At 46.5% G+C, this 11,501-nt stretch overlaps 1 protein-coding gene across 3 annotated transcripts in view; it reads right to left on the bottom strand.

Annotated features, from left to right (window-relative positions):
* usf1 (upstream transcription factor 1) overlaps positions 1-9,205 on the bottom strand; it is a 20,614-nt gene extending 11,409 nt beyond the window's left edge. The window contains exons 1-5 of one of the 3 annotated variants that reach the window (XM_086260486.1): positions 9,066-9,205; positions 8,336-8,397; positions 8,176-8,225; positions 7,258-7,370; positions 6,928-7,041 (exon numbers count right to left, since the gene is read on the bottom strand). In XM_086260486.1, the coding sequence (XP_086116612.1) occupies positions 6,928-7,041; positions 7,258-7,370; positions 8,176-8,225; positions 8,336-8,343 (285 nt within the window). In that variant the 5' untranslated portion in view covers positions 8,344-8,397; positions 9,066-9,205. Of the gene's footprint in view, positions 1-6,927; positions 7,042-7,257; positions 7,371-8,175; positions 8,226-8,335; positions 8,846-9,065 lie in introns of those variants that run through there. The other 2 variants (XM_086260487.1, XM_086260485.1) reach the window with 2 other exon arrangements.
* Between the last annotated feature and the right edge of the window lie 2,296 nt (positions 9,206-11,501).

The following is an 11,501-nucleotide window of genomic DNA, read 5'->3' as shown; positions in this document are numbered from 1 at the left end:
AGTCACCATCAAGTGCGGGATCTACCAAGGAGATGCTCTGTCCCCACTGCTGTTCTGCATAGGCCTGAACCCCCTCAGTGAGATCATTAACAAGACTGGCTACGGATACCGACTACGGAACGGAGCAGTTGTCAGCCACCTCCTGTACATGGATGACATCAAGCTGTATGCCAAGAGTGAACGAGACATCGATTCACTGATCCACACTACCAGGCTATACAGCAATGACATTGGAATGTCGTTCGGACTGGAGAAGTGTAGTCGGATGGTAACAAAGAGAGGGAAGGTAGTCAGAACTGAGGGGATTGAACTACCAGAAGGCAACATTGCAGACATAGAGGACAGTTACAAGTACTTGGGGATCCCGCAGGCGAATGGGAACCATGAAGAGGCCGCTAGAAAAGCTGCAACCACCAAGTACCTGCAGAGGGTCAGGCAAGTCCTGAGGAGTCAGCTGAATGGTAAGAACAAGATCCGGGCCATCAACACGTACGCCCTGCCCGTGATCAGGTACCCTGCTGGGGTAATAGGCTGGCCAAAGGAGGAGATAGAAGCCACTGACATAAAGACAAGAAAGCTCCTTACCATGCATGGAGGGTTTCACCCCAAGTCCAGCACCCTGAGGCTGTACGCTAAGCGGAAGGAAGGGGGCCGGGGACTGGTGAGTGTCAGCACCACAGTCCAGGATGAGACAACGAACATCCAAGAATACATTGGGAAGATGGCCCCAACTGACCGAGTGCTCAGTGAATACCTCAGGCAGCAGAAACCCAAGAAAGAGGAGGGAAACGAGGAACCATCATGGAAGGACAGGCCCCTGCACGGTATGTACCACCGGCAGATAGAGGAGGTGGCTGATATCCAGAAATCCTACCAGTGGCTGGACAAAGCTGGACTGAAAGACAGCACAGAGGCACTAATCATGGCAGCACAAGAACAAGCTCTGAGTACAAGATCCATAGAGGCTGGGGTCTATCACACCAGGCAAGACCCCAGGTGCAGGCTGTGTAAAGATGCCCCAGAGACAATCCAGCACATAACAGCAGGGTGCAAGATGCTAGCAGGCAAGGCATACATGGAACGCCATAACCAAGTGGCCGGCATAGTGTACAGGAACATCTGTGCCGAGTATAACCTGGAAGTCCCGAGGTCAAAATGGGAGATGCCCCCAAGGGTGGTGGAGAATGACCGAGCTAAGATCCTGTGGGACTTCCAGATACAGACGGACAAAATGGTGGTGGCTAACCAACCGGACATAGTGGTGGTAGACAAACAGAAGAAGACGGCCGTAGTGATCGATGTAGCGGTTCCGAATGACAGCAATATCAGGAAGAAGGAACACGAGAAGCTGGAGAAATACCAAGGGCTCAGAGAAGAGCTCGAGAGGATGTGGAGGGTGAAGGTAACGGTGGTCCCCGTGGTAATCGGAACACTAGGTGCGGTGACTCCCAAGCTAGGCGAGTGGCTCCAGCAGATCCCGGGAATAACATCGGAGATCTCTGTCCAGAAGAGCGCAGTCCTGGGAACAGCTAAGATACTGCGCAGGACCCTCAAGCTCCCAGGCCTCTGGTAGAGGACCCGAGCTTGAAGGATAAACCGCCCGCAGGGGCGTGCTGGGTGTTTTTTATATATATATATATATATATATATATATATATATATATATATATATATATATATATATATATATATATATATATATATATATATATATATATATATATATACATACATACATACACATACATACACACACACACACACACACACACACACACACACACACACACACACACATACACACACCTATAAATACAGAGACAATAATAAATAAATTATATGAAGGGGATAAATAGAATAAATAGGAATAAAAATAAAAATACAAGTGAATTGCACATTTCAAGTATTGAGGTAACCAGAAAGTTGCCGGTTCGATCCCCAGCTCTGTCTGTCTTGGTTGTTGTGTCCTTGGGCAAGACACTTCACCTACTGGTGTTGGCCAGAGGGGCGGATGGCGCTGGGGATAAATGCAATCCATTATTATTATTAAAGCCTGCAGCCATAAAGTGACCGAGTGCTGCAAATGCTTCAGTTCTCCCCTGTCTGCCTCTGGAGCAGAGCAAGCTAATGTTTTCTGACTTAAGACAGGGAGATGAAAACTAAATACCTTTTTGGAAAAATGTTTAAATAAGTCAGAAATGTTCTGGGAGGCAACTTGTTTTTTTTTTTTTTTAAACTAAATGTAAAAGTGTATGAAGGGAGTTTAGAGATTTATATTTTAACATGCAGAATGTGTTTGCATGTTTAACCACCTTTGGAAATACTAGAACGTAGAGCTGGGCGATAGAACGATAACAACATGTATTGCGAAATAACTTTTTCTCGATAGAAAAATTAAACTATTGCGATAGACCTCACCGCTCGTCCTCTTAAAAAGAAAAAAAAAGAAAAAAAAAAGAACAGCCAATCCAAATTAAGTAGCGCAGAGCCTGTTCCAACTACAGGGGGATCACACTCCTCAGCCTCCCTGGGAAAGTCTATGGTTCTGTTGGCTTCATCGGGTGAGGGCCTCCAGCTCGCACTGGAGCGGTTCGCAGCCGAGTGTGAAGCAGCGGGAATGAGGATCAGCACCTCCAAATCTGAGGCCATGGTTCTCAGCCGGAAAAGGGTGGAGTGCCCACTCCGGGTCGGGGATGAGTTCCTGCCCCAAGTGGAGGAGTTCAAGTATCTCGGGGTCTTGTTTGCGAGTGATGGGAGAAGGGAGCCGGAGATCGACAGACGGATTGGGGCTGCAGCTGCAGTAATGCGGACGCTGCACCGGTCCGTCGTGGTGAAGAGGGAGCTGAGTGTAAAAGCGAAGCTCTCAATTTACCGGTCGATCTACGTACCTACCCTCACCTATGGCCACGAGCTGTGGGTAGTGACCGAAAGAACGAGATCGCGGATACAAGCGGCAGAAATGAGCTTCCTCCGAAGGGTGGCTGGCCTCTCCCTTAGAGATAGGGTGAGAAGTTCGGCCATCCGGGAGGGGCTCAGAGTAGAGCCGCTGCTGCTCCACATCGAAAGGAGCCAGCTGAGGTGGTTCAGGCATCTGACAAGGATGCCCCCTGGGCGCCTCCTGGGTGAGGTGTTCCGGGCATGTCCCACCGGGAGGAGGCCCCGGGGCAGACCCAGGACACGCTGGAGAGATTATATCTCTCGGCTGGCCTGGGAACGCCTTGGTATTCCCCCGGATAAGCTGGAGGAGGTGGCTGGGGAGAGGGAGGTCTGGGCCTCTTTGCTTAGGCTGCTGCCCCCGCGACCCGGCCCCGGACAAAGCGGATGAAGATGGATGGATGGATGGATGGATGGATGGATGAGAGCCGAACCAATCACAGCCGCAGCGGCACGTCACGTGACGTGACTTGTTACGTACAGCACACGTGCCAAGCCGCACATGTGTCTTTGTTTGGGAAGCAGCCAGCCGCCGTGCCGCCCGGGTAATGGAAGAAATGAGTGCGTCGACTAGAGAAACATCAACCGAGAGCGTGACCGAAGGTTACTGAAGAGAAAACAGATGATGGTTCCAACGCCGGAGAGATTGTCGAACGGAAGAGCCATAGAAGTTCTGTAGTGTGAAGGTATTTCTGCTATTTCAAGTCTGACAAAAAACAGAGTAGCTGCACTGTAATTGTGCCGAAAGCAAGTCTGGAAATACAATAAAGCGGTGCAGCTCAGTCTCTGACTGGAAGCGCTGATTCGTCATTCGGCTTTTGTCAGACTAAAGTAACTGTTACAACTGTTTGAAAAGCTCAGCTATACAACAAGGAGAGATCGAGAATTTCCTTTTAGTTCTCAGTTTATTTGATATTGACAAAAGTTAGTCAGTTTTGTCTGTTCTTCTGTAAAACAAACTAAGATTTATGTTTAGAATTAATATTTTGTTTCTAAGTGGAATTGACAATTTAGTCTGTTTCGTTTGTTCTGTTTTGAAACTTAAACGCTTTAGCGGCTGCCTTTTGTGTAGTTTGCAATATTTGCCTTTATTTATCTGAAAAAGTCTCATGTTCCTTAAGTACATCTACCCTGTTGAACTTATTATGGGAAATAAATATTTAAATAAAAACAAGCTGCTGATTATTTCACATTTTACTTGTGAGCAACAGCACATTTAAATCTTACAAATATAGTTATTTGGCTTATATCGTGATAGATATCGTTATCGCCTGAAATGAAAAAAACATATCGTGACATGAAGAAATCTTATATCGCCCAGCTCTACTAGAACGGTATTCTTATTCAGTTGGCTGTCAGTGTGTTTTGTTTTGTTTTTTGCCTGTCCCGTTTGGCTCTTTTGCCATCAGAATTCTTGTCTAAAGGCAAAGAAAGATGCCCAACGGATTTACTTTACCAAATTGACCATCCCAGCCTTGCCGTAATGGTCTATTTGATTCACCTTTTATTGTTTATTTTATAAATTTTTTATTTTCACTTGCTAGATATGGGACAGACTTGAATGAGGAAAAGAAAAGGGAGAAAGGAAGAGGGAAAGAAAAACAGCGGGGAAGAGGCACAAAAAAAAAATCCATCTATCAATCACCTGGATCACCTGTTAAGAAAGAAAAAAGAAAACAAGCAGAAGAAAACGAGAGCAATACAATGAACAACATCACGATGATCTATGGGAATATGACAGTAAATACTAAAAATTGAACATTATTGTGCAGCACGTAAGATCGACAGCGCACAGTGTGCTTTGAGGTAGGAGCCAAAAAGGGAGTAGTTTGTGGGTGTGATCACCCGTGTGTACACCTGTGAGCATGGACGCGCTTGTTTTTAAAAGGTTCCTTCATGTAATGATCTGCTAGAGGGTGTGGGGGGGCCACAGCCCCGTCCTCCAGGGCATGAAGCAGGTATGGAGGAGATCAAAACTCCAGACATCCAGAGGCCCCCAGAACACAAGAGACCAAGGAAGACCAACAGAGGGGCAGCCGCGCCACTGTCCCAGAAAGAGCTGAGGAGAGTCCCAGATGAGGGCTCACTCAGCAGCCGCGGAGCAGAAGCCAGGGGGAGTTGCAGTGACGCGCCCGTGAGCTCCGCCGGCAGCCAGCCGTGCCTGAGTGACCGAGCCCCAGGCCGAGAGGCCGGGGGCACCCCACCTCCGAAGTGGCCCGAGCGAGCCCCAGGCTCCAGGCCCCGATAAGCGGCCACCAAGGAGTGAGCCGGTGGGTACCTGGACGCCCATCCCCGGACACAAAGAACCACCAACGCACCGATGTCTGAGGGAGTCCGCCACCGGCAGGGGAAGTGGTGGTGGGTGGAGATAGGCCTCCAAACCTTGGAGGGCCTGAGATGTCCCCAGAGAGGTGGCGTCTGATACCCAACCTGACATATAGACACAGACATACAGGCACACACAGATACAAACATCCATTCCCTCCCTCATGCTCTCATATGCACTTACTCCACACTCAACCAACGTGGAGACAGACATAAAGAGACGCTGTACACACGATCACACTCCCCAAGCGTACTCTACGAACCGGGTCTAGGTACCCTTGCCCCTGGAGGGGGGAACTGCACCCAGACCCAGGTGGTGTGACCCTTTTCCCTGGGGTGGAGAGAAGCAGACCGCCCCGACTCCGCAGCAGCAGGGAGACCCCACATTCCAGACCCCAGTCGGAGGGCCAACTCCTCCTCCTGGCCCCCCCGCTCCAGCAGGTCGCAGAGAATGGGGGTGAGAGAAGACTCCAAACCTCCCTCCACCCGCTCATTGTAGTGTTGATGCATGTGTGTTCTAAGGTGCATTTAAAACCCAGGAGGGCATGGAGCTACCTGCCAGAGAGCAGCAGGTAAGCGCATAGTCCCTCCTGCTAGCCCTCAATGTCTACGTGTATTTAACCTTGAGAGGTGGGCAACGACGCCAGGGGTGAGGTGTTTAGCTTCGTCCGTCAGATACACAACAAAGCACTATTTTTGGTGGAGCATGCTAGCGGGCCGTCGTTATTACCGTGTTTTTTTTGGAAAATACGGGGCACTTAAAATCAATCCTTTGATTTCTCTGAAAGTCGACAGAGCCCCTTATAATCCCGTGTGCCTTATGTATGACCTCTGGTTGTGTTTACTGACCTCGAAACGATTTTATGTGCACGGCGCTCGAAAATCTGTCAAATGTTTCAGTACGACTTTGCTAAGCTACGAAGCCGCACCGCTTGATAGATTGTCGGAGCATTGCGGCTATCGTAGGCGGAGCCTCGCGGAGTGATACGTACTGTGCTTCAACATAATATTACCGTACTGTGTGTGTTTAACCTCTTTTTAAGTTTTGTGCATATTATACATGGTTATGCTGAGGATATGTCGGCCAGTTTCCACTGAAATGCCTTTTGGTTAAACTGTCAGCGAGGAATTTGCACTGTTACATTTTTATATAACTTTAATGCACATAAAAAACAGCTGCTTGTTTAAGTGAAAATACATTGATGTTTTTTTTGCACTAATAAAGTTGAGGAGTTGTAAAGTATTTTGTCTAGTGTCAATTATATCGTTATCGCAAATTTTCAAATGTATATCGTGATAAATATTTTTGGTCATATCGCCCTGCTCTAATGCTCAGTACTCTACACTGGCTAGATATCGAGCCAGCTGGCCACATGGCTGTGTAACTCATCATAAACACCCACTCCAAAAACACATGGCACAACACAGAAGAGCCACCTCGACCGGACGAGACTCAGCTGTACATCTGCATCTAAAGGTCAAAGGTCACTCTGTTGAGGATGCCAGCGTTCACATTTTGGACAGAGAAGACAGATGGTTTGAAAGAGAACTGTAAGAAGCCATCCATGTGCAGTGTGAAGGACCATCCTTGAACAGAGGCAATGGTTTACGACACCTTTTTCTTCCAACCTCCTAAGATTACAGTTAGCTGTCAGTTATTGTTGGCACCTGTGTGACAGTCTGAGTGGTCGCGGGGAAACCGGCGACCAGGCTGACCGCTGCAGCTCCGTCTGTCTGACCCTCCAACTGGCCATCTGCCACCTGGATCACTCTGTAGGTCACCTGCAACACAACACATTACACTGAGTGCTTGATGTCTCATTACCTCTGAGATGACAGGTAAACCTCAGGAGAACACTCCAATCTACCTGAACTTCTAAGCTGGAACCTGTGCATTTGTGCTTAGGTGAACTACATTCAAATTAGAAGTGTCAGAAAACAAACAGGCAAACAGTGACAGAATGAAAGAAAGTCCTTCCTCTCAGCACTCTGTCCTACCTGTCCACCCGCTCCTTCTGTCTTGAACAGATATTTGATGGGTTGGTCAGTAAAGGTGGCAGCAGACTGAATAGTAGCAATAGCTGCTGGATCCTCAGCGGTAGCTACGGACCCTGAAGAAGCAAACGTATAAAATGTAAGACAGCCCTAGAACCATCAGAAATAAGTCTGAGGACACAGCAGCAGTTTAAAAAGACTGAAACTGTGTTACTTATGATTTGGCTGTCCCACACAACCAGATATGCTCTGGAAGATTACAAAACTGCAAAGACTTAAAGGAAATGTTATAGTAACAACACAATCATGTCGCTCCAGGTCAGCTGAAGTCACTCCTTTATTAATCCATTATTAATGTCATCCCTCTTTGTCTTTCAGTGTATCCTGGAATCACCCTTATTTAAGATAAACTACACAGCTACAATCACATGGAATTCAGGTTAACCAGCTAGCTAAATATTAAGCTTCTCCACAAATCTGTGTGTAAAAAAGGAAACTCACTTCCTTCACCTCCTCCAACCTAAAAGCTCCTTGTATCCATAGCCATGTGCCAGCAGTGAAAATACGTGTGTGCCTGCCTGTTTGATCGGCTCTTAATGAATAATGAAGCAGTTTCACTTAATAACTGCTGGTGAGGACGAGATATCTAGCCAGCTGGCCACATAGCTGTGTAACTCATCATAACTGTCAAAATGAAAGCTCGGTCTGCTTTCAGTTGGGAGATACTGACTGTATCTTTGTCAGCAGCAGGACAAAGGAGACTCCAAGTCCCATCAACTCAACTGTACTCTCAGGCAGAACCGGCCGAGTCTGCATCGGACTGTTTAAAGTACATAGAAGTACCACGGCAGTCCGTTAGTACAGTGTTAATAGGAAACTTTAAAGGCAGTGACACACACACACACAGCTTTTTTTCTTTACCTTCCTCGTTGACGGTAACAGTGCCGTCTTGTTCAGGGCTTTTCTGCTGACTTCGCACGTTGGAAACAGAGGATACATAAATTAGCTCATTCCCCTGTTAAATACAAGTCCTTGACTTTGTCGTAACTGCAACAATGGCGCATTTAAACGCCCCACTCACCTCTTCATTGCTCGGGAAGCTCTTGGACGAGGAGACCGCCTTCACTCGCTCCCACAGCCAGACTGAAACAAGTTCATGAGTTTGACAAAGACGTGGGACAAACTTTGCTCACGACTATAAAATATCGTGTGTCGATATGGTGTCGTTTGAGCGAACACACGCTTAAAGCGGGAGATTGCAGCTAAAACGACATTAGAAAAACGTTGGCGGTAGCTAGCAGTTAATGCCGAAGGAGCAGAAACCGTGCGAACGTCACGGTCTGTGCGCAGGAAACGAGCAGATGTCGCCTTCAAAGTTAAAGCATCAACACTGGTGGCAGCAAACAAGGCAAGTCACTGAAGTGTTCAACGTCGGTGTCTGTTGTAGTCAGTGTTACCTTTAACACTATAGCACGTTATATCTAGCTTATATTTGTATTTTACTGCTATGACTGAGCGAAGTTTCGACGTGTGCGCCAAATCAGCGCTTTTAATTTGACAGTTCTGGCGGAAATCTAATGTCTCGTTGCGACTCGACGAGGATCCTGTCTTTTCTGTTACATTACCGTACGGCCCCAGCGGTTTTTGCAGATGTTTAACAAAGCACTCCTCTTCCTGCTGCCTCGGTGAAAACAGTGTCTGCCCTCGCTAATAAAGACGACGTTTTTATAAAAAACATTCTAATGTCCAAATTATGCGCTTAGTTCTAAATGATGGCCAAGATATTCCAGACTGAACAAAGATCTACTTACACAGTGGTCCCTCCTCCGATATTTGTCAACAGAGCTGTTTCAGCTTTACGCATGCGCCACAGGAGATCAAGTCGGCTGCTTCCAGATCAGTAACAGCAACAATATACAAATAACTACACTTCCGTTAAAAATGAGTCTATGTTACACAACTTCCAAATATATACTTGCGTCACTATTCAGAGTAAATTGGTACATTTGACTGCATTCACGAAAGAGGACCTCACGGAAGCCCTAACGCGTACCAGCTTGACACAGGTAACCTGAAAGTGTGTGCTCTGCGGCCAGGAGGGTTCACTGTTCAGCTCGGATGTCCAGAGCGTGTGGAGGCGTCTGTGGGGTGTCCCTCGGTCACTTCAGTGTTGCCTTTATCTTTCAATGACTTCACTACATCCGCAGAGGGTCAACATTCAAAATAAACAATGACAGAAATCAACATGGGTCTCCAGTATTCTGGCGGAAATGCCGTTTTAGTTGCAATAAAAATGCATTATTATTATTATTATTCTTGTAGTTATTACTCGATGTAATACTAAGCGTGATGCATTATGAACGTGTTCAAACGAAAAAAAATATGAGTGCTCGGGCCAGGCGAGGTAAAAGCGCTAGACAGCGCCCGTGGTTCGAACCCTCTGACGAAGGCTGGAAGAGCTTTTGGATGCTGAGAAGTAACCACTGAGCTAAACTAACGCAGAGGCAGCAGCGGGGAAAGAGCCCTTTAAAGCCGTCTGTCCTGTCGTGTCATATCTGACCGACTTACAACTTAAAACACTCATAAATATCCGATTGCCTGAAGGCCTTATGACATCTTCCACACTATGCACTTGAAAAGGCGATGATCACCTCTTTTATTGAGTGTTTTAATCAACCTTGTGTTCAATCAATCTGTGGTGTTCCCGGTGAAAAATGTTTGTTATGCTAACTTAAGAGCTGCTAAAACAGACCGGTCAATTGTGACCGGGAACACTAGTTAAGCTTAAGGAATCACTTCCTCCTCCACTGTGAGTGGAAGAAAAATAGATGTAAAACACTGGACAGCGCCCGTGGTTCGATCCCTCTGACGAGAGTAAAGCGGTTCAAAGGTGCTGAGAAGTAACCACTGAGCTAAACCAGCGCGGGTGTGCCTGCAGGTAAAGTGCCTTCTAAAGGCTTCTGCCTCCGTGGCGAAGTCGCCAGCTTACAGCGCCACACTGCTTTCAGTGAAAGTTGTGGTGTTTAATGTCGGCGTGGAGGAACAACGAACAGAAAAGAAATCCCAACAAAACCCCAGAGATTCGAAAAAGCGCCTTTTGGAACAGAAGAAGCTGTTCTCAGCACTCCACTCCATTAAAGAAGGGATCGCCAGCTACTGCCCTGCAGCTTTCAGACGCATCCCTACTCCCACACAGCTGAATCACATCTTCAGCATGCCATCAAAGGCCTCGTAACCGGCTATTCATTTGATTCAGGTGTGTTGGAACAAGGATGCATCTAAACGCTGCAGGTCAGTAGGTCTCGAGGACTGGCGAAAGAAATAAAGAAAAGGAAAGAAGCACCGGACACGTCACTGTTACATCCCTAACCCTCCAAAAGCCTTTTTGTAGATGGAGCGGGTAGTAAACAGGATACTTGCTCTTTTGATGAAAAAAACCTACACAAATAAAAACGTTTTCTCCCGTTGGCTTCAAATAATAATAATATTAAAAAAACGTAACGTCCACGTCTCATAGACCTTGATACTTCACGTGGTTATTGTCATCACCTAGTGGTCAAATTATGATATTACAACATGACCTTTTTCTTTTTTTTTAAAGACATCTGATCAATTTTCCACAGATTTATTTGATATGTAATAAATCTACTCATGGCAGTCATCTTAGGTCACTGCAGATGAAACAAGGCCCTTTTTTTTGTGGTTCCTGTTTGGCTCGCGATATAAAATGTGCATTTATGCTAAAATCAAAGCACTGTATTTGTATAGCGCTTTACATCGCTACACTTTAGCCCTGTGAAGCTGGAGAGCAAGAGCCGGATCATTTTGACTGTGTGACAGAACCAGCAGGTCCCATCCTGCCTTCCACAGGACATACTTAAATCTACAGTCACAATCCAGTAGTTACTTATGTTTCCAGCCCCCTCCCCCCAGTGTTTTGCAGAACATGCCTTTCTTTTCTAGATTTATTTTTTAAGTCAATTCAGGGTTACACAGAGAAACACTTCTGCATGGCAGTCATGCTGTAAAGGCAAAGGCTAAGAGTAATTACCTACTAACAATCAACAATCTGGCTTAGAGGAATTTACCAAGAAAAATCAAACGTCAGTTTCTGTACTACACAAAGGTAAGAATTAGACTCAGTGCTTTCATGAAAGGTTGCAAGAAGCCCAGAGAACAGTGAATATCATGACCCACAGTGAAAGCTGGAACACTGTGTAATAAAACAGAATCCCACATAGCCATAT

This window comes from Aulonocara sp. 'chitande type north' Nkhata Bay, linkage group LG14 (genome assembly GCF_057382095.1).
Source record: "Aulonocara sp. 'chitande type north' Nkhata Bay isolate Kocher_YH1m ecotype deep benthic linkage group LG14, A_spYH_male_GT1.1, whole genome shotgun sequence".
Taxonomy (NCBI): Eukaryota; Metazoa; Chordata; class Actinopteri; order Cichliformes; family Cichlidae; genus Aulonocara; species Aulonocara sp. 'chitande type north' Nkhata Bay.
This window is presented reverse-complemented; position numbering and strand designations above follow the sequence as displayed.